The sequence below is a fragment of the Podarcis bocagei genome, assembly GCF_964188305.1.
Source record: "Podarcis bocagei genome assembly, chromosome: 1".
NCBI lineage: Eukaryota > Metazoa > Chordata > Lepidosauria > Squamata > Lacertidae > Podarcis > Podarcis bocagei.
Genome location: NC_138125.1, coordinates 118,030,697 through 118,053,962, shown reverse-complemented (window position 1 = coordinate 118,053,962; position 23,266 = coordinate 118,030,697). Strand labels below are relative to the sequence as shown.

The 23,266-nt window shown below is 41.2% G+C and overlaps 2 protein-coding genes across 5 annotated transcripts; one reads left to right on the top strand and one right to left on the bottom strand.

The window, feature by feature from the left end:
• Positions 1-257: 257 nt before the first annotated feature.
• PRKRA (protein activator of interferon induced protein kinase EIF2AK2) lies at positions 258-13,472 on the bottom strand (the record flags this gene model as incomplete). The annotated part of the gene is given in 9 exon segments (XM_081181527.1): positions 258-1,616; positions 2,858-3,032; positions 3,976-4,073; positions 5,437-5,554; positions 6,681-6,759; positions 8,747-8,828; positions 11,518-11,687; positions 13,086-13,262; positions 13,264-13,472. Coding segments are annotated over 9 exon segments (1,266 nt in total). The 3' UTR covers positions 258-1,458.
• A 705-nt stretch (positions 13,473-14,177) lies between these two features.
• Positions 14,178-22,956, top strand: PJVK (pejvakin). Of its 4 annotated transcripts, none has more exons than XM_081182746.1 (7): positions 14,178-14,301; positions 15,599-15,773; positions 18,528-18,723; positions 18,872-19,013; positions 20,297-20,414; positions 20,979-21,071; positions 21,839-22,956. In XM_081182746.1, the coding sequence occupies exons 3-7, from the start codon at positions 18,605-18,607 to the stop codon at positions 22,138-22,140; spliced, it is 774 nt and encodes a 257-aa protein (XP_081038872.1). In that variant the 5' UTR covers positions 14,178-14,301; positions 15,599-15,773; positions 18,528-18,604; the 3' UTR covers positions 22,141-22,956. The 4 variants fall into 4 exon arrangements, with proteins under 4 accessions (XP_081038872.1, XP_081038871.1, XP_081038870.1 ...); XM_081182745.1 differs by having other exon boundaries at positions 14,192-14,301; positions 15,586-15,773; XM_081182744.1 differs by lacking the exon at positions 14,178-14,301 and adding an exon at positions 14,331-14,418 and having other exon boundaries at positions 15,586-15,773.
• Positions 22,957-23,266: the final 310 nt, after the last annotated feature.

The following is a 23,266-nucleotide window of genomic DNA, read 5'->3' as shown; positions in this document are numbered from 1 at the left end:
CTGAACGTGACCATCACAATTACACTGTCTTTCCCACGAGAACAATGTGCATATAGGCTTTTGTATTCAAATCCACTAGTGCATGGTTAACTTTATGTGCAAAATGTGTATTAACTGCTAGCAGGCCATTGTGATCACCTCTAGAAAAGATGCTATGTCTTAATTTGCTATGTCCAATTTACATAGCCAGCCTCTGCCTCACCTCTAAATATACAGAATACATGCCTTAAGATTAACATAAAAACTTATTACTTGAATTATTCTTTAAAAGAATTTATTAAAGAATGACCGATTCTTATAGTTACCTTACGAAAAAGGGCAGTGATGTTAAGAGAGTCATTATTTCTGTAAAAATTCAATCTTCAAACCATAGGTTTAAAAAGGCCACAGTTCACACAATGAGAGAAAAATTCACACACAGGAAAATGGATAATATCCCATGGCCATAACATAAAGCTTTTCAAAGCACTGGAACATTTCAGATACTTTGGTTTTAAGATCCCATATACACAGGTATTCACAAAGGAGCCTGTAAGCTTCAGTATATATGTAGTGCAGGCTCAAAGCTACTTTGTGATACTAAAACTTAGTACAGTAAAGACAACAGTGCTACAATTCTGTGCCAAACTCCACCCCTAATTCGACAACCAGGAAAAAAATGGAAGTTATTGTATTCGGAACAAATCATGAAGATGAACCGTTTCTGTCACACATACTTCATTGTTGTTGTTTAGTCATGTCCAACTCTTTGTGACCCCATGGACCAGAGCACACCTGGCATTCTAAAACTTCTTCCCCCCCCTCCCCCGGTTGGATTTTGTGTCATGAAATGAAGCATAAATGAGTCATGCAGTGTTAAACAGAAATCAACATATAGGGATGGTTTGGAGGGAAAGGAGCATGTTGAGATTGCAAGCCCTGTTCCTGACCACAGGAAGCCATTTTCTAACGATCAAGGTAGATCTCATTCTAAACGTGATTGCCAACAAAAAATGGTAGCCACGCTTCTAGTTCCTCCCCCCTCCCCGTTACACCCACTAGAACTTACCTCATGTCATGACATCATAGATTCCTCTTTTCTCACTGCAATGTCATGTCATAAGTTTTTCTGAACCAGAATATAGAGCAAATGGGAGGAATTGGACATGTGGCTGCAATTTGAGGGGCAGCTGCTCATTTAGAGCAACGTTTGTTTTGGGCTTTGGCTCCAAGGATTCTCATTCATCAGATTCTGGAAAGGTGAATTCTGTATCTCATTCCACACCTGCGGCTGCGGTGGTATCAGGACTTCCAGATAAATAACATACTTGCGGTGACTGATTGTTTCATTATAATGCATAATTGTATACAGGTGCATGGATTTTGTGATGTGACTTTTTAAAAAACACAGCTTCAATGATCTGGAAACTGTTCGGCTTGGATGGATACGTCCTTAAATATTTCCCTTTTGCTTGAATCTTATTTCTGTCCAGCCATGATCTTTAAATATTGTAGTGCATTGTGAGCGGCATCATTGTGGGCATTGCCCCAGGAGTTTCCAGTCCCGTGACAAACTGTGATTGGATTAGTTGAAAGTTCTGCAAGACACTGGTATTGTCCATTCACACTCAGCTCCTCTGAAAGTACAAGCACAGGTGCTGGTTAGTGGAATATCACGCCACTAATTTTTGAAAACACCAACTACATTAATTCTCTTTCCCCGACATTGTGAATGAAAGTACCGTACTTTTCCGTGTATAACACGCCCCCTATTTTGAGGGACTCCAATTTCTGAAAATGGCCCAAAGTTGTTGAGCTTTTTGGGGGGAGGACTGGAGTTGTTGAGCGTTTTTTGAGGGGGAATGCAGTAAATTACTAACCCGGCGGTTGCAATCACTCACACACCTTGCTAGCAATCGCTCGCGTCTGCTACAAACCTCTGACCGATCACCAACAGCAAAAGTAGATAACAATAACAATTGCCACAGTGGCAGCCAATCCTCCGCAGCCCTTGATGCAGCAACCAATCAAACACCCATTTCCAATAGCCAATACAAAAAAAACCCTTGCCACAGCCACCAATCACACTACAAATCGCCAATGACAATCTGCAGCTCGCGGCTGCAACCAATCATCTGTCACACATACCCACTACCAGTGTATAAAATGCCCCCACTTTTTAAACCTAATTTTTGAGTAAACAAACCTAGTCTTATACACGGAAAAGTACGGTAATCAGGATGGTGTCACATAAAAGGATATATGACTGGAATATGTAGGAAACCATCTCTCCCAACCTGCTCTGGCACGACACAAATACTCTATTACCTATACAGTCATACCTTGGACGTCGAACAGAATTTGTTCCGGAAGTCCATTCGACTTCCAAAACATTCAGAAACAAAAGCACAGCTGGATTTATGAACTACACTTTGATGCAGAATTTATTTCCAGAAACAGTTCCATCACTTGACAGCCCTAAATTCTTGTTCAGGTTCTTCGATTGTGACCCGTGGGAATTATTTTGTCAAAGCACTAACAATAAACAGCAAGTTTAGCACACATATCCCTGAAAACAGCACCGCCAGTTACATACTGCACCCTTTTAGCAAATTTAATGTTCCAAATGTTAGTGGTAAGACTGTGTGTATCTTTTAATTATTAGACAAAATGTGATGGAAATATGTTCTCTGGTTGCTGTTAGTACTAATGTTTTGCAGATAACTGTGTTCATGTTAATGCTGGAAGAAAATGGACATTTCAAAATCCCGCCCCTTTTTGGTACACACTTCATTGGAAACTTGGTTCTGCCTGGCCTGTGTTGGGGAAAAAGATACTAAGAAAAGAGGATGCATCTCACCCATAGTCACCCACATACCTATATTCAAGTATTTTGCATTAAAACCTTGCTCTTCTGCAAGTTCTCCAAGAAGATGAACATAATCTGTATTAGGAATACTGAGCGGACTTATTTTCAGCAAAGTAATTTTTTCTCCAGAAGAGTTCCTTAAGGTGTTCCATGTACATCCCAAATTAACACTTTGTTCTTTTCCCTGGAACAAATTAAGGGCATTTAGACTTTGCTGTGTTTTAAAACCACCATCCAACAGCTTTAAATGCGGGCCTTCCACTCCCCTTGCATATGTATTAAACAAATACCAAGCTCTCATATTACACTTTGTTCTACCCAAATATTTCCACACTTGTTAAAAACTTGCTTTTAATATGGCTTCTCCGAGATTCTCTTGGTCTGTACTACAGGGGCCTATGTTTTCCATAAGCATTCTTACTTTTAACATAACTCTGAACTGTATATGTCAACAATTTCACCTACAGGGGCTACATTTTACTGCTTGTTCTACTGCAGCATTAACAAAAGCCTGAAGAGCAGAAATGAAGCAGCTGAGGCTGTTTCCATTCCTGTATAAACTCGCTGTTAAATACAAGCCACCTGAAGGAAGGCACATCCATCAGTGTGAAGCAGATAGCTGCATTTGATAGTGAGCTGATAGCTGGGATTTCTTAGAAGACATATATACGCTTAACTCCCAAGAGTTAAATGATATAGAAATTGGTATTCTTCCAGCTTCTGGAGGAGAGAGAGGCAATGGAAGATGTACATTTTTTGTGCATTTGAAAATATATTAGATTTTAGAAACAGCTGTGTAGCTCAATGAACACCTGTTTGCTCTGAACTAGGTTCCATGCAGTTCAATTGAACTCGCTTCCTAAGCTGCATCCTTAGGCTATTAAGTCAAACAAGACAGACAGACAGACAGAAAGTCAGTGGGGGAGAAGACAGAGATCTTGTAGCCTAGATGAAGAACATGGAAGATAACAGGTGAACCATCAGGGCAAGGGCGGAGGGAGTCTAGCTTGCCTGTGTATATTTACTATGGCGCCTTAGTATGAGCTGGACAATTAATGAAAACAAATGATTGCATTGTTAGGTTTGAATAGCTAAGCAGTTGCTATAAACGTAAATGAATTACTTACTAAAGAAATAGTGATATTGTCTCCAGAAAAATTACGGAATTTATCGAGTAGTTTCTCGGCGGCGTTTCGCTTTGCTAATTTTTTAGAAGTCCCAATCCCTTTGTAAGAAAACAAAAGCAAGAAGGATTAAAATACAGTGGTGCCTCGCAAGACGAAAATAATCCGTTCCGCGAGTCTCTTCGTCTAGCGGTTTTTTCGTCTTGCGAAGCAACCCTATTAGCAGCTTAGCGGATTAGCGCTATTAGCGGTTTAGCGGATATTAAAGGCTTAGCGGCTAAAAGGCTATTAGCGGCTTAGAAAAAGGGGGGGGAGCGGGAAAAAATCGGAACACTCGCAAGACGTTTTCGTCTTGCGAAGCAAGCCCATAGGGAAATTCGTCTTGCGAAGCAGCTCAAAAACGGAAAACCCTTTCGTCTAGCGGGTTTTCCGTCTTGCGAGGCATTCGTCTTGTGGGGCACCACTGTAAGCAGAGAAACCCAGATTAAGAGACATTCATGCTAGAAAACCGAAACTAGACTGCGAGTCACAGACTACACATCCATCAACTCAGCCATGCTTTTGAAACTCCCGTATGTTTTGTTCTGATAGTTCCACCTGTTAAGTTTACATCTGCTAATTATTAACTTGGGATCTCCCCCCCCCCCCCAGCCATGGGCAAGTGTGAGTTTCTGCCTCACAACAGAAGAACCCTGAGAGGGCACAGAGATGAGAGGGCAGAAAGAGAAGGGGATACTGAAAGCGGACCTGACTGCAGGGCCAAATTTGAGCCAGGCTTACTAGCGCTCAAGTTTGTCCACAAAATGTTTTGATGAAGGAGGGACAGAAAGAGGATTTTTTTGCCCCAAGCGGCTTCTATTAATTAAAAATCTTCCCCAAATGGGTGCAGTGCCTACCTACATACAGATGCCCACAGGCGGTTCCTTCCCCCTCCCAGACCTTGTTTAGCCTGACTAAGCAGCAACAGAGGGCAGAATGGAGAATACAGAAGGCATGCGGAGTCTTCTGCCACCTGTGCTCATACAGGTACATGTATTGGGGTAGGTGAGAAAACAATAACTTGTTTAGCCCTATGGGAATTTCTATCATTAGGCTGTTGGTGCTCCAGTAGTAATCCAAAACCAGGGCACATTGGGAGCAGGTGCACTGATGTTTATTTGGGGGGGGGGAGAGAGGCAGAAAGAAAAAAGCACCCCCTCCATCCACCCTGCCAGCACACTTTGGATTTGGTGGCTCCTCCACCTTAGACACCCCCACAAGTAGGAATGCTCTGCTAAGGCACTTATTTTGACTTTCAAGTTATAAAGTCCTCAAGGCAGCTTGCAAGAGAGAATTATTTAAAATACAATTTTTTAAAATGATCAAAAATAGAAACATTAGTGGGATTTCTTTGGATAATGAATCCTCTGCTTAAATTCGGGTTTTGCAACATTTTGTGCCGAGGAGAAAAAAATAAGCACATACCTGTTTCTACAAATGTTTCTATTCTGCAAGTCATTGTAAACTCTCTCTTATGGAGTGGCCCTGTCTCCTGTGCCAGTGAGTACTCAGGAAGTCTCCAACCCTTCTGAATAGCTAGCTCCTAGGGAAGAAGGGAAACAACAGGTAACAGGACATTTCTTTTTTATCTAGCCTTAAAGCAGCCACATGTCTATTTAGAACAGGTTTATTTATCGTGATTACTTCAGTGTTAACTTGGAAAGCAAAATTCTGATGTATTTTGCTTTACACTGCATGTATCCTTCTACATCTCAATCCAGGACAGAGCTGAGGGAACTTCCAAGATCAGCGCGTTTCACTGTGCCAGAGCAGCAGCCCAATGAAACCATTCTATTTCAGTGACGTGAGAGTAAGTCTTGCTTTCATTGGTCACTACTCTGCCCAAAGAAAAGCTTTCCATCTTATATATATCATCACAGTGATGAGCTGTGAGCTTTGCACACAGTGTGGATGAGAAAACCTGACAAACCAACCAATCCTTTCTTTTCTCTTCACCGCCCATTCTGTAATCACTATGCTTTGCTTTTTGTTGCTTACTCTACATTCTTTCCTGAGGGTATAGGAACTGTCTTCTCCTTCCTCGGCTCAGCTACCTGCTCCTGACTGCCTGTGTCGCTTTCTGTCATCAGAAAATAAGAAGGAAACAAAGATGATGCTACATACATAAAGATCTAAATATAATTTGTAACTTAGTGTAGAACGACTTTAACCTCTAAAAAACCAAAAGGTATATAAAGGACCGCCTCTTTCCGTATGAAACTACCCAGACCCCGATATCATCTTCTGAGGCCCTTCTTCGTGTGCCCCCTCCATGAGGTGTGTGGAGGATGGCAACATGAGAACGGGGCCTTTTCTGCAGTGGCTCCCCGTCTGTGGAATGCTCTCCCCAGGGAAGTTCACCTGGTGCCTTCATTATACACCTTTAGGTGCCAGGCAAAAACGTTCCTTCTTAATCGCCTTTGGTTGATCTTATGGACATCCAACACCCTTTTAGAATGTGGCTTTTTTTTGGGGGGGGGGTTATTGGGTTACCGCTTTCAGTTTGATTTTATATGTTGTGTAATGCCCTGAGACCTCCGGGTATAGGGTGGTATATAAGTTGAAATAATAGTAATAATAATAATAAATATTTTTTTTTTTAAAAAAAAATTTAAATAAAGACAAAGAACTTCTGAATATGGTATATTTTAAATGTCATTGCAACTCACCTGCAATGATCCAATAGGATTGGACTGATTTGGTGCTTGATCGAGATGTTCAGGGATTAAGTGGTCTGGCATAGAAATGCTAAAAGAAACATAGTTAACTTGAAAACTGGGAGTTTCAGGCATCATTTCGCTAACAAATCAGGAATCAGTCCTAAGCACATTCTACATTTTAATATGAGACTGCCTCATTAAGACTACCTCTTCAAGATGTTTAAAGTAAAGAAAGCTGACATGCTTTTCTATGTTGAGTTGTGTCTATGTTTGCATACGTGGAGGATTTTGTTCCCCACAGGCAGTTTCCTGTGCTTCCTTCCCAGGCTGCTTTTTAAGTTCAAGGGTCTGGATCCAGGAAAAAGCAGGCAGAATTCCACTGGCAAGAAGGAGCTTTTCACCGCTCCTCCCCAGACATAAGTCTCATAATGTACTCTCAAAAATTGCCATTGAGGGATGAGGGAACCCTCCAGAACAGCATGGGACAGGGCATGGATGGGCCGTGCTGTGGGGTGGGGAAATCAGAAGAATTTGGCAGGGACGCCTCGTGCAATCAGAAGTGCCTTTGTACTCATGCAAGGCACTTTGAAGCCAAGCCTAGCAGTTTCAAAAGCAGCATGGAAGCGACTGACATCTACTATAACCACAGTTACCTGAATATTTCATTTTGCCAAAATTTGTCATGGAATAAGGCAGGAAACTACAAAACCAATCTTCTTCAAGAAAACACTATGATTCTATAAATAAGGCCAGAAGGAAGGGATAGCTCAGTGGGTAGAGCACAAGACTCTTAAATCTCAGGGCTGTGGGTTCGAGCCCCACATTGCACAAAAGATTCCTGAATTGTAGGGGGTTGGACTAGATGATCGTGATCCCTTCCAACTCTATGATTCTATGATCTATGAAGACCTTTGTTAAAGATTTAACCGTACTGTTGATACTGCTCTAACCTGAATGTGGCTTTGACTTTGTTGTTGTTTAGTCGCTTAGCTGTGTCCGACTCTTTGTGACCCCATGGACCAGAGCATGCCAGGCTTTGACTTATCTTTATATTAATAATTACAGTGGACCCTCTAGTTATGTACCGCTCTGGATACATAACTTTTGGGTTATTAATGCGGCAAACCTGGAAGTGTGTACTTCGGGGTCTTGGTGCGCGTGCATGCGCACAAGCGCTCTGCGCATGGAAACGCTCAATAGCGCCACGCACATGTGCAGAATCGGCACCTCTGACTATGGACTTTTTGCGTTGCGGACGGACCCCCAGAACAAGTTTAATTCGTATCCGGAGGGTCCACTGTACTGATCTGTTTTATTAAAATATTCATAGATTGTCTTTTGGCGATAAGGCTGTTCTACGTTTCGTTATATTTTCCCATAGCTTACATTAACTGAATTTTGAAGCTGTTAGCAGCCTGGTGCTTCCCTAGGGAAGGAAAAGCATGATACATGCTGTAAATTAAACAAAAATAAAAAGTAAGATTGAAAGGTCAAATGAAAAAGTAGAAAAAATTATTCCATTTATTTATTAACTTTTTCTCCCACCTTTCTTCTCAAAGGAGCTCAGGACAACAATTGACTATCTTTTTGTACTGATAACATTTACAAGTTTGTACACGAGACTAACAAAGATTGAAAACAGGTCTGACTTATGACACCACAGCTTGTTAAATAAAGAAACAGAAAACCTTTCATACTCTTACAGAGTCATAACTAACTTACAGTTACATGAAAGGCGACAGAAATTGTGACACAATATGCTAAAAACTGCCATTTTATCACTTCCACAAAAATACACGAAAAGAGGTTTTCAGGAAATGAACAACAATGTAACAGCATTGTTAAAATACTACTTTACCACGTGGATATTAAACAGTGAAGTAACTATCCATCTTAGATGCGGTCACATAATTTGGCCCCATTTCCCACTGCTTTTTTATAAACCTATCTCCAAATCAAGTATGTTAAGCATCATAGCCTTCATTTTTAAAATATTTCTAAAGCTCTCTTCCAAAATTTTCCAGCAGGTCCCATTCGGCAATAATACTATGTCACAATGATCAAAACCAACTCACCAAATATTTGAATTGCCTTTCAAAATGTTCAGGGCAGCTTCTGCAGCTTTGTGTTTTGCAATTTTCTTGCTTGGACCCTCTCCTGAATTAATAAAGACAAAAATATTTGAGTGTTCTGAACAGTAAGCTATGAAAATCTAGCAGCCTGAATGTTTCATTCTGAAATATCCATTTTCTGTTTCATAACATGAAGAGTGTACAGACCTGTTTGGACACTTTTTCCCGAAAGGCAAGATGGCCTGTTTTACTGTATCTTGCCAGTGGAAGCAAGCACAATGGGGGTGTGTGTGTGGCTTGTTTCTAAATGGTGATGATGATAATTTATTATTTATACCCCGCCTATCTGGCTGGGTTTCCCCAGCCACTCTGGGCAGCTCCCAAGAGAATATTAAAAACACGATAAAAGATCAAACATTAAAAACTTCCCGAAACAGGGCTGCTTTCAGATGTCTTCTAAGTCAGAGAATTGTTTATTTCCTTGACATTTGATAGGAGGGCATTCTACAAGGTGGGTGCCACTACTGAGAAGGCCCTATATAATATTTTGCCACTCCCATTCTAAAGACATCACTAACAGCAGAAGTAGCACTGAATATTTTTTGGAAAATTGCATCTTTAAGATAGTGGTTGGGCAACTAATTCCTATTCATCTGCTTATGCTGGTAAGTTCTCAAAATGCAAGGGTATATATAAAAAACACATCTGAAGGGGAGATGCAGAGTTTTAAGAAGGAAGAGGGCCTGCAGCAGGCAGTTTCCTCCCAGCAGCAGAGACTTATCATTGCTACCGTCAGAACTGTACTAACTATGGAAGCAGCGCAGAGGCAGAGAAAATATGGTATGTTTGGCTTGGAGAAAAGATGATTAAGAGGTGATACAATAGCTATATTCAAATATCCCAAAGGCCTGTCACAAAAATTATGGGCCAAATTTATATTCTGATGCTCCAGTGGCCAGGATCTCAATTATTGTGTTCAAATGACTACAAAAGGTATTTAGGCCAGTGGTTCCCAAACACGCTTGCTAGAGTGAGGTGGGACACTCATTAAGTGAGCTTGTGGGGCCTAATCCAAACACTATCCTCATTCTACTGGCCACAATAAATGCAAACTTCCTTGTGTGGCACAAGATCAGTTTGCATGTCATGCATAATCCCTCAGTGATAGGAACAGTGCCAAAGATCAGAGAAATTACCGTATTTTTCGTTCTATAACATGCACCCAACCATAACACACACGTAGTTTTTAGAGGAGGAAAACAAGAAAATATTCTAAATGAAACAGTGGATGTATGATTTTTGTGGTTCATGCTGTGGCCACAGACATGTGACCTGACAGTGAGTTTAGAGTAGCCCAATGCAAAAATCCTGAGGATCCATGTGGATCCATGCTTTGTAACCACGTTTTTGCACCACTGCGGCCCCAGGCAACAGTGAGTGTGTGATTTTTTTGGTGCAAGATGTAGCCATGGACATGCTATGTGATCTGATGGTGAATTTGGGGTGACCCAGTGCAAAAATCCTGAGGATCCATGTGGATCCGTGCTTTGTAACCACGTTTTAAGTGGGGAGAGAAGGAAAAGCACTCAAGGGACAAGGAGAAGGATGCTGCTAATAATGCAGAAGAGGGGTTTAAGGGGAGAAGAAGCATGCGTGGGGTGGGTGGAGAAGGATACTGCTAATAATAAAGAAGAGGGGTATAAGGGGAGAAGGCTCCTCTCCCGCTTTGCTCCTTTAAAGGAAGCAGGCTCTGCTTTTCTCCCTCCTCCCCGCTCATCCCTGGCTTAGCGAGCTGAAAAACTAAAAACTTTGCTGCTGTTTAGCGAGCTGAGTGGGGAGGAGAGAGGGACAGAGAGCCTGCTTGCTTTAAAGGAACCAACCGGACAGGAGCCGCTTACACTCATGAGCGAAGGAAGGGGAGCCATGGATCCTCTGCTCACGACTGCAGCAGATCCCCCCCGCCACCCATAGGCATTCCCTCCATAACACGCACAGACATTTCCCCTTACTTTCTAGGAGGAAAAAAGTGAGTGTTATGGTGCAAAAAATACGGTACATCGCATTAGTTACGCTTTAAAAAAGGCGGCAACCGTTTTGCTCAGGGGTTTGATTCCTGGCCCCCACATGCGTCAGCGGCGCTTGCATAAGCCCACCCTGCCCCTGTTCTGTGCTCTTGGTGTTCGCACATCAATTGGATGTGCGCAAAATGGTTACTGCCTGTATGGTGTCTGTGTTTGGGTGGACATGATGGGGGTCGAAGAATATGATCAAGGGATAATGTGCTGTGCAATTAGATGCAGGGGAGGGAAGAGTAAGTTGTAGGGTTAGAAATGGGGGGAAATTAATTGGGCTTCTAAGGTTACAAGTGTCGGTAGAAGCTAGGATGAAGGTAGGAAAGATGGGTTCTAGGCCTAGGTTGGAGGAGAACAAAAGGATGAAGGACATTATGCTCTCCCTTTACATTATGCTCTCCCTTTACCCATACTGGTACCCAACACACTAGCTTAGAAACAGAGGGAGTATAAAACTAAATAGAAGAAACGTTTATTTTAAACACACATTGCATGCAATTAAGAAGTCAGACATGAATCCAGAGCAGGCCCAAGACTTTTTGGCTACCCCCTCCCCCCACCACCTGCAAGGGAAGAAGGGGCAAGTGAAGATCTACATCAAGAACAAAGTGGGGAATAAAGATCTACATCAGGATCTGCTGCCCCTGCTGCCTGAGGCAGTTGCCACACCTTGCCTCATGAATCCTATCAAAATGTACAAACCTGTTGCAGTTATGTCACCCATTGTGACTTTATAGGTGAAGACTGGCATATGCACTTGCCCCTCAGCTTTTTCAAAGTCATATACAGGATTGAGATTAGCCTTTGTGCCATATTCATGTAACATCTGAATTGGTGTTTTCCCCGGTTTGGATGTAATGATTTCCTCCAAGCTGTTTACAAAGTAGAATAAAAATTTTATGAATATTTGAGAAGGAAGGAAATCACATGCAGTGTGTTAAAATATTGCTTTCGAAAATATGCTGTATCTTTCATTTATGAAACTCAGAGGTACAAGCTGGAGATAATGAAGCCTGCTTCTGTGTTGCATTCATGATAATGAGTAACCTGTGGACAGTTATAAGGACATGTTACCAGACATGCGATACCCCATGCTTTGGATATTGCACTAGAGCGGGGAGAAGACGAAGTGTAAGCGACTAGCACTTCTTCCACGGTGCTTTTTCCACAAAACAGGCTATGCACAGAACCAGTTGTCAGATTATATTATTGGTCTCTCCACATGCCTTGGAGAATGCTATTTTCTTAATTTCAGTTTCTTTTCCTTTAGCAGATCTAAAGAAACATAAAACTTACACTTTCATTTTCCTCTCTCTCAAATTTGGTGTGCTGAAATGTTGAAGATTTGTGAGAGAAGATCGCCCATCTCTATGCAATCATTTTGTATAAAATGTAGGTTAGCCCACCGCCCAACAACAACATGGCTCTAATCTAAATGCCACTCCCCACTCTCCTGTTTTAGCTTTCCACATAAAAATAAAGAAATGGGAGATCTGATCGGAGACCAGCAATGCCTTATCTACTCCAGTTCTGAGCTACTCCTTCCCCTCCACTGTGCACTGTCACCTATAAATATTGCAGGCCTTTGTAGCCTACATACAAGAGCAAATTTAAAAATGTGTACAAATTCAACAGATGACAGGCAGATTCTGCTCTAGGATTGAGGAGTGGGTTGTTTTTTTTAAGATACTATTTTATTTGGGGCAGGTCAAGGAAAAAACAAGAGGAAAGGAACCAGGGACAGAAATCCAGTAGCATTCAGAAAGCATGACATGTAATAAAGACATATACATGCATTCCCTCTTTCTAACCTGGGAAATCATCCTAAGTGTCACTGAACATTGGATTTACTTCCAGGTAACTTGAGTTTAGCATCTGTTTCTCTCTCTCTCTCTTACACACACACACACACACACACACACACACACACACACACACACGGGTTTACTTCCAGGTAACTGAGTGTAGCATCCGTTTCTGTTTCTCTCACACACGGGTTTGCTTCCAGGTAACTGGGTGCAGCCTCACACACGCTCGCGCCATTCACACTGCCTGCTACGGTGCGCGCGCGGGTGCTTCTGACCCCTCCCCCCCCACGTTCCAACCCGAATCCACGCGCACGCGGGCGCCGTTTCCCGCTGGCGACGGTTGCTCCCGCACGCCTCCTTACCGAGCGCCGTGCGCGCGGGCGGCGGTAACCCAGAATGCTCCACGCCCTCCCCACCCGCCATATAGAAAGCCCCTTACCCACCCCACCCCTCGCGCGTCACCTGACGGTTTTCAGTTTCTCCACCACCACCGGGGAGTTCCGCTGCTCCGTGCCCGCCAGCCCCCCTTCTTGGCTTAGGATAGCCGGGCAGGGGGCAGGCTGAGGCAGAGCCATGCTGCTCGCCACCGCCGCCGCCTCCATCTCTTCCTGGCCGGGAAGCATCCCTTTAGCACGGCCCCTTCTCGCGTGTCACGTGTGGTTCCGGGGGCCAGTTTGAGGGGAGGAGCCGCCCGGGAGACTGCAAGCGGCGCAGAGGCGAGAGAGCGGCTCGCTTCAGTGGGTCTGTGTGAGAGAGAAAGAGGGGCGCTGAGGCGGCGGACGGGACCCCCAAGGAGGCCTGGAAATGGCCCCGCCGATGCGCGGGCGCTTTAGTTGTCACAGTGAACATGTTCTAGCTCAGGGGGTCCGTGGGGAAAAAACCAACCCTTTGCTTCCTGTTAACATACCCTCCAACATTTCTCCTATGGAAATAGGGACGTCCTGTTGTTATGGGGGGGACGGGACTGCTCCCTTTTCCCTATGGGGTATCCAAGAGCCCATATAGAGTCATTAAGTGGGTCCCCTGTCGGCAGGAGAAAATAACACAGGCCAACCAGAGTATATTGAGAAGCAATACAGTGGTACCTCGGGTTACATACGCTTCAGGTCACATACGCTTCAGGTTACAGACTCCGCTAACCCAGAAATAGTACCTCGGGTTAAGAACTTTGCTTCAGGATGAGAACAGAAATCGCACGGCGGCGGCATGTCAGCAGCGGGAGGCCCCATTGGCTAAAGTGGTGCTTCAGGTTAAGACCAGTTTCAGGTTAAGAACGGACCTCCGGAACGAATTAAGTACGTAACCAGAGGTACCACTGTATATTGAGAAGCAATATGATTCTTCAACATCAACTTCGTTGGACTGTTCATGTTGTGTGGCTGCCTGATTATTGTCTTCCAAAGCAACTACTCTATTCCGGACTTAAAAATGGAAAGCTGGTCAACAAAAAAGGTTTAAACACTGTCTCAAGGCAAATCTAAAACAATGTAGTATAAACACCAACAACTGGGAAACGCTTGCCTGTGAACGCTCCAATTGGATAACAGCCTTTACCAAAGGTGTCATGGGCTTCGAAGATACTCGAACTCGGGATGCAAGGAAGAGTTCTATCTTCAGGAAGAAATCAAGCTATTTACATTTTTTTTACATTTTAAAGTTTTTGTGCTTGTAAAATTGGGTGAGTTAACAGAATAAAGCATAAAAGACCAAATTAATAACCAGATGTGGCAGTATGGCACGCATGCATTTTGTCAGTGACAATACCCTTGGAGGTTGTTCCTGTCTCTGGGATCAGGTATCACTTCTATGTACTTTTTGCTTATGGAGGTGGGGGTCAGTGGTGAGATGGACACCTGCTGCCCAATCACAGCAATGGTAAACCTCATATTCCACCAATATTTTCTATGGACAGTTCTCACTTCTGGCCCAGGGAAAAAGGCAGGATATACATGGAATAAATAAATAAGAACATAACAATTAATGAGATTAAATTCAAGTTATCACCTTAATTCAGCCAAATAAATGGTTTTCATGATCTCCTAGACATAGAGAGAGTTAAAATGTAATGCTACAAAGATTCAAAATCATGCCAATTAACTAACTGGTGGAAAGCTTCAGAGGTCAATTTGGATTGAACAACCTTTAGCAGAAAAAGTATGTAACTCTGGGGTTATAGTAGACACAGAGTATGTAAGAATATGTAACTCTGGGGTTATAGTAGACACAGGGCCGTCTTACCCCTAGGCGGTAGGGGTGCGTGGTGCCGGGCTCTCAGGGGTGCCAGGCCGAGAGTCCGGGGCCCAAGAATTGAGTCGGGAAGAACCCGCCCATCGGTCAGTTTGCCACAGCGAGCGCTTCTGCTGTGGGCGGCTCTGCACCGCGAGTTTGGGGGCGACCGAGCCAACAAGATGCTGAGGTGACTGGCCAGCTCCACCCTCCTGTGCGCCTGGGACTGGGCAACCGGGGGGGGGGGGGGCGCTGCCGGGCGGATCTTTGCACCCCAGCGCTGCATATGCTTAAGACAGTCCTGAGTAGACACATTCATTCAATCAGATCTCAGCTGTATGTTGTAAGATTAAGGGGGGGGGGAATTCTGAATTAAGACAGGAGTCTTTCTAAGTTATGTGAAAGCTAATTTGGTACTACAGAAAGGTATTGCCCTAATACAGCTGAATGTTGCTGTATCAGTTTACTTTGTTAATGTATTATTCATTGTTTTGAACATGGCAGGACAATGAAAGAGAATTCTTGAATAATACCCTGGAGAAGCTGGATGGTTAAAACAATGCTAGTGCTTCCCTTCCTGTTAAATATAATAGCAAAGGAAGCTGTTTGTCCTGTATTACTTAATATAGAAATCTAAAAGGTTTTTAATATGGCTGTATGGTTTGACAACTGCAATTGATAAGAGTTCTCTTTTTTTACTGCGTCTGCGTAATATGTTTGCTGCTGCTACCAAAAGTTTTGTTAAGCAGGTTGGCGATGGAGGTCGACTAGTACCTGTTCGTAGCCTCAGTGAAGCTGATAAATATCAACCCCTCAGTCTTGTTATTAAGAAGAAAAGTTGTCTTATTTCAAGAAGATCCAAATTTGTTTCAACGCCATTCAGCCTAAAAGACATTCTTCAAGGAGAGAAAGAAATTTCAGCTGGTAAGTTTGTTTTTTAAACTTCTTGAAAGCTTATAAAAATATGATCTGCTAATTTTCAGAGACATAACTGAACAGGGGAAATGCAAAACAATATGGATTTTGCTGCTTATGCTGTTTTAGAGGAATCAAACAGTATGTCTACAATATAAACTAGCATCTTGTGAAAAAGCATTTAATGTTTGCATTTAGTAAAAGACTGAAGAAGACATTTTAGGAGGTTTCACTGATAATGTATTGAGTACTTTTCAGCATTCATTACAACTTTGCTTTATATTTTTGGTGTAATCGTTCTGTGTTATATAACATCTGTCACTTATATGCAGTGTGATCTAAAGTTGTTTATTTACCAATCACATTGAGTTCATTAGGACTTCCTAGTAAGTGTGCTTAGAATTGCAGCATTAATATCCCAATACTGTATAGCATGCAATATCAGCTATCCACTGTTACAGAGGAGTGAGATCACTGCATGACAATACCATTTCCACATCTGTTCACAACTTTTTTGTACACGTGATATGTAGCTCCCTAGAGCTGTTATTTAATTTGAAGTAATATGGCAGTGCAGTGGGATGCCTAAGGTTCTCTAAAATCTATTCTCTAGGTCCTTGTAGGCACAGGGAACATCTTGAGTATAATGCTGCTCACAGTCTTTTAGAAGAGCATCCTGCAGGTTATATGCCATCCTACATAACAGACAAGAAACTAAGGGAGACATTGCCCTTTAACAAAAACAAATAGCAAAAGCAATTTCTGACAGCGAAAGATAGACAATTTACAGTGCAATCCTATACATTTCTACCCAAAAGCTAACCCCATTGATGTGGGATGTGTATGTAAGTGTGTAAAAGATTGCAACTGATTTCATTAGAACCTAAATGTGACTGATTTAAACAGGATTCAACCAAATTATTTTAGCTCTAAATGTCAGTGGTATTCTGAGATTATACACAATTTAAGTTATTACATAATTAATGAAGTGATGCTATTTTAGAGTAATTGTTCTACCGAAGGCAGCTCAGTTGCTTTCCATGTCTGTTGTCAACAGCTCAATGCTCTTCAAAGTAAAATGAGTAGCAATTAATATTTTCTACCACTGCAGATTACGTTTTGAATATGAACATAATAGTAATGGGATGGACATCACAAATGCAACCCTTCACCTATATTTTAAATGACAGATTCTCTTTCTTTCTGTATTCCAGGAAAAGAGAGGTAATAGCAGAAAACGGTACCCTTTGTAGGATATTTGAATAGTAATATTTTAAGCCTACCAGAGGAGTCAGGCATGGTTTTGGGTTGGTCACTTGGCCTGCATTCAAGTAATTTTAAAATGTTATCCGTTGTTTCCATGTTTGTTCTGGAAAGCCTCTCTTCTTCCCAGAGGGGAGGGGTTGTGAGCAGGAATCACTTCCTGCGCTCACAGGGGGGCATGGCCAAGCCCCCCTGCCACACTGAGTCTTGGGCCCTTGTCATGCCCTCCAGTCAGTCAGCCAACCCGTCTGGCGGGGGGAGTAGTTTAGACACATTTGAAAACAGCCGCAGGCACACAGACTCTCCCTTGTTGTTCCAGGCCTCCTCGGATCACCTGCCTGCCCTCCCTCCTGACCTTGCTATGGACTTCGCCTTGGTTGTCCAAGGGGCCTGGTAGGATTTTTTTTCCACTTGGCAGATTGACACCAGCCACTTGTTTTTTTTGCCTACCTCATAGCAAATCATCACAACTTTGTAAGGTTTGGCGGATAGGCATTGGAAAATGTGTTGTGTGTAGGAGGGGAGGTTGTGGCCATCACCTACCCCTCCCCTTGAAGGGTATTCCATTAAAGGAATCCGGTGGTTGTGGTTCCTATCCGATACCCAGGTGGTGGCTAGGGCCATGGCACAACCCCCGGTGACTCTAGGGGAAAGCTTCTAGTTGATCCACATCAACAAGTTCCCCCTACAGGTTGTTAACCCTTGTGTGACTCCTTGCAGAGTGGGCAGGAGTCAAGTATAGTCTGTTCGGATCCAGTGCCTAAGCCAATACCACTCACATTTTGTAACCAATAAAGTTGTGGCCTTTTTTAGCCCATTAACCTAAAATACTCGTATCCATGTGTCTTATTTTATCACCAAGCGGGGGTGGGGCCTAGACTCACAAACTTTATCTAAGTTTTGTCAAAATGTTTATATCTCAACTCAGAATTATAAATAATAATATTTGCCAATGAATACAAATGGGATAAACTTTGCAAGAGATATACTAAGATAGCTGGCTCCCAACTATGGAACTCCTTCCTTGAAATTTGCTGGTGTCCATGCATGATAATCTGAATATCTCTTGAAGTGTTTTCAGATGGCTTTTAAGTGGAAAAGAGATGAGGATTTTAAAATCATTTGATCTGAGACAATCATTGTTAATATTTTTAACAGATGCTTGTCCTGAGCCGTTGGCTTGGCAGCTTGATCATATTAGCATACCTACTTATTTCTTACTCTTGTTAAGTACAACAAGCAAAGTAGTTTTACAAGAGGTAATACACAAAGTAATTAAGGCTGCAATCCTATGCACACATATCTGGGAATAGTTCTCTCTTCACTGAACACTTACTGGTTGAGTACATATGGGTAGGCTCAGGCTGTAAGAGATGAGAATCTGAACACATTATAATGTTTTATTATCTGATGGGTATGCAGTTTCTATAAACCATGTTTCAGATTAATATTATATAGGAACTTAATTCCAGACTTCAATAAGCTGCCTATTTCCCTTAGGTATTTCATCCTACCAGTTACTGAATTATGAAGATAAATCAGATGTAGCGCTCAACGGTAGACGAGGAAATCCTATTATGAACTCCGCTGGGGTCAACATCACTGGATCAGATTCTCTTGCAGTGAAGGCTTCCTTTGGCATTGTAACTAAACATGAGGTTGAGGTACCAACATTACTCAGAGAACTTACCAGTAGGTTGGTATTATAGTTTCCATTGTTTGACTATTTAAGCTGCACTTGACAAATGAGCACTAAAATGTGGGTGCTATATGGGTTCTAGGTTTTAGGTGCCATAAATAGGAGAAATATGAAACTATGTGGATTATGTCTCCCTTTATTGCAGAAAAATGAATTTTGAGCACTGCCTTGTTCGTCAGTCACGAGAAAGTAAGAGGACGGTTCTTTGTGTGGTCATGGAGAGTATTCGAACGACACGGCAATGTTCACTGTCCGTGCATGCTGGCATGAGAGGTGACACAATGAGGGTAAGTGAGCATGTTTAACCATGTTAAACATGCTTTTAAAGCATGTTTTTAACTTTAAAGATGATAGATAGATAGATAGATAGATAGATAGATAGATAGATAGATAGATAGATAGAATAAACTTTTTAAATGGTAATTTACCTTGGGGGTCCTTTAGGGGCCAAAAGACAGCTCATAAATAAATTTATAACTAACTAACTAAATAATTATGAATAGTGAAATGCTTATCAGCCGGTTTAAGAACACCTAACTCTATACAGGTTTGTTGCCTATGTGTAGAAATCATATTATCACCAAAAGTTGAGGATCTTTAAAGAAGAAGAGATTTAAACATCAAAAAAAGCAAAGGCCCAAATAAAATAATTCTAATTTGACTAATGCAAAACCCAAAAATAAGTTATGCAGAATCTGTCTTGGTGGTCACATGATTTGTTTGTAACATAGATAGATCATTCTCTTCTGGCTGAAAAAGTTATCTTTAACCCAAAGATTAAATAGAAGCTTGTCCAATTAAAGATATACACCCCAATCTGGGTGAGGCGGTTCTGATGCACCCATAGACTGACCCCACCGCCACCTTTTTGGGCTGTCGTCCTTACATCAGTGGTGGACAGGGCAGTTCCATGTGTGTACATTTTGTGCCCCCATGAACCTGCCTGTTCCATAGGGTGGCCATGTGTCCTTCCTACTTTACAGTCCTCTATTTGAAGGGTTGTCTGGTCCAAGTCCAGTTTGAAGATAAACAACCTAAAGAAGAGAGAACAGGGGAAGTTAGCTTCTGGACACCAGGCTGAGCAGGCACACAAGTTACCTGGTCACAGTCTTCCCTACTTATGGTGAGATGCATTGTATTTCTATTTAAGTTATAGAATTTATTTCCAAATTTGCATTTTACATATAAATTAGCATATGCAAACCTGTGCCCTCTTTTTATCGGTGCACAAGTGGCCACCCTACTCATCCACTGAGATAATGTGGGAGTTTTGTAAGCACTATAATTCACTTTGTGCACAGACTTGTGGATCCTCTTTTCCTGATTTGCTTCTCAGTTTTGAAGGGCATCTTTTGCAACTGGGAAAATTGTTCTAATTTCATTAGAACATCATCATCCTCATCTCTACCATAGTGAAGTACTAGCCTTCCACTGGCTGGCTTTGACATTAAGGTTAAAAAAAAGTCATATTATGTGTTATATTTCCAATACTTATTTAGCTTAATCTGCATTTTTATTCAAAATGTTTCCAATACAGATGTTAACACTGTATCTTTCTTTTTAAAAATAGTTTCATATTATTGATGACTATAATTACAAAGGACGTGACAAAGCTATTGTCTTTCCTGCTCATACAACTATTGCATTTAGCGTGTTTGAGCTTTATATTCACTTGGATGGTAATTTTGGTAAGTAGTCTGTTTTTCAATTGTTAGTGCAATTACTATTTTACATTCTTCTTGTTCTGAGATTGGGAATGTTTAGTCTGGAATACTATAAACATTATATCCATGCTTTATTGTGTGCTTGTGGTTAGCAATCTCATTCACTTCAGGGCTTGCATCCATACCTTACAGGTATACACATCTGCAAGGGCACACACAGTAACATCTACCAGTAGATTCAAATCCAGGGACAGTAGTTGGACAGACATTCACATGTGCATTGCAAGACAGATGGAAATCAGAGCCTCATCCATACCATGCAGGGTGATGGATATTGTATTAGATTTGCATCTGAATTTGGATGGTAATGGACGCAAATGATTCTGTACCTGGAAGTTTGCTTCCACCTAAAAAAAAATCACCCTTGCTGAATCAGCTGGTTTGTGTTCAGTTTTGTGTTGTAGTTTTGCCTTATTTAATATAACTTTTCTATAAAATTAAAAAAACTAATTTTCATTAATAATAATAAACTGTATTGTGAAATTGTGCTTTTTCTGAATACTTAAAATATATGTATTTTTTTTCCAGAGCTCTGTGTTACTCCAGAATCAAAAGGAGGATTTGAAAGAGAGCCATCAAGAACATTTTCACTAATTAAATTAAGGAATCTGTTTTATCGAAGTATGAGGTTTGATATTTATGTGCATTACACTAATTAATTTGATTGGTAATGTATTTAATAGTATTTCATATTATGGTTGGTGCTGAAGTTCATGCTTATAGCTGCACTGAGAAGTATTTTGCACACACACACACTTAAAATAATTGCAGAGATTTCAAAATATGCAGAGTGCATCAATTTTTAATTATCTTTTAAATTATCTTTCAAATTATCTTTTTAATTACCGTATATTTTTTTATTTTTAATTATAATTACCATAATAATGAATTTGCTTAATTTAAAAATTTAATTTTTAATTGTTTCAGTTGTACAGTAAGATTATACTTATTACGCTTTAAAGACCTTTCATGATGTTCAGCAATAATATGACACATTTTTTTCTATAGGTAAAATTATGCTATTCTATTTATGAACTTGTTAGGATTTAGCAATGACTCTAGATTATGGGAGGAATTCAATGTCATGCTAAGGCAATCATTCCATCAGGACATTTCAGCTTGCCAGTTGGAACGCACACATCACTGTAAGGGGGGGGGGGTTCTTCCCCTCCACATGAGAGCCAATTTTGGGGGAATGGGGGGGAGGGAGGGAAAGCCCCATTATGCAAGTGAAACTCCTTGCTTCTGCTTACAGGACTCAGTTGTGGAATCCCCCACTCTGGGCTGAATGAAGTGTTTGTATTTTTGTCAGTGGTTGACCAGATAATGTGCTATTGGATTTAGCAATCTTTCTTCTTTGTGTCCGTGTGTGCTTTTTCCCCCTTCAGACAAAAGGGTAATGGATATCATTGCTCACTCAGACAATTACTTAGATGACCTTTTCACAGACTACTATGAAAAAGCTGCAAGCATGACGGATGTCTCCACAAACTATTTCCGAGAAGGGGCCCATATACGAGTGAATTTGCTTAACAATCACATCCCCAAAGGTCCTTGTTCGTTGTGTGGAATGGGAAGCTCCAGAAGAGAAACTGTCTATGGTTGTCTTGAGTGTTCTTTTAATGGACAAAAGTTTGTACGACTACATGCTGTGCCTTGTTTTGACCTCTGGCACAAGAGAGTGAAATGAAAATTTTTGGAAATGCATGTTGGTTGGATCCAGATTGTTGCTTGCACTTAGTATCCACTGAAATTAAGTCACACCTGACTTTTCCACTTTGAGGTCAGGAAGACCTAAGTACAACCAACTTGGCCTGGATTAAACCCTGTGCATATATTTAGGTGTGATTGTGCCATGGAATTTCTCGTGCATTTTGATTGCGAAATATGGAGCCACAAATGCTTTTTTCTCCTTCCGTGTTTTTAAAGGAATGCAAAATAGAACTTGATATAATGGCTTCCCACATATGCTCTGTTATTGGTTAGTTCTTTCTAACTGCATAGTGTAACATAGCTAAGAGATACACATCCAAGTTAAAAAATTCACAATAGCATTTTGTAATAAATCTAAAAAATGTGTAAATTATGTTTAGAAGTAACTATTTGTAGGAGTAATTTGGAAACACTGGCTTTTGTCTAAAGGCAAGAATGTGTTTCACCTTAACTACACCACAGTAAGACAGTAATGAAAAGATATGAATTATTTATTAATGGCATAAATATTTAATTGAAATATCAGATTACGAACATGTTTGTCTTTGCTCTGGTTAAACAGAGAAATAAAAACTGAATTGAATCTTAGTATGACATAAATGTTTCCATTAAAATTTGCCAATGTCACCCCCAATTACATCTGTCTCCCATGTAGTCCATATTTATCATTAATATAGAGCAAGTTCAGTATTTTTAAAATGTTAGACTTGCTGTTATTTGGTGCCTTTTGATGTATTTGACAATATTTTTTGTAACAAAGCTATATAATTTTGGAATAAACGAGTCAATTACATATCTGATGTACGTATGCAATACTATTATCATTGAGATCTAGCCATTAGGTGGCAGTATCTGCCACTCTGTTTAAAACCGCATGTTAAAATTGGCACTGCTGGGGTTGTCTAGAATTTCTGCTACATATTTATCTACCAATGCATTTGTAAAAATAGAAGGGATTAAACACCTGATTCTCTTTAGATCTGAATATAGCACACCCACTGAGCCCTGGATTCTTTCTTGACTCTAGTGCTGTTTGGTTTTTGATATAAACACGGTGGGGGAGATCTAACTGGCATTTAAGTTGTCCAAGAGTTGTGCATTTA

Coding starts and splice junctions, on each gene's coding strand:
- PJVK (XM_081182743.1), top strand. CDS start 15,563: ATGTTTGCTGCTGCTACCAAAAGTTTTGTTAAGCAGGTTGGCGATGGA. Junction 15,774..18,527: donor AGAGAAAGAAATTTCAGCTG/GTAAGTTTGTTT, acceptor TATTTCCCTTAG/GTATTTCATCCTACCAGTTA. Junction 18,724..18,871: donor CTCAGAGAACTTACCAGTAG/GTTGGTATTATA, acceptor CCTTTATTGCAG/AAAAATGAATTTTGAGCACT.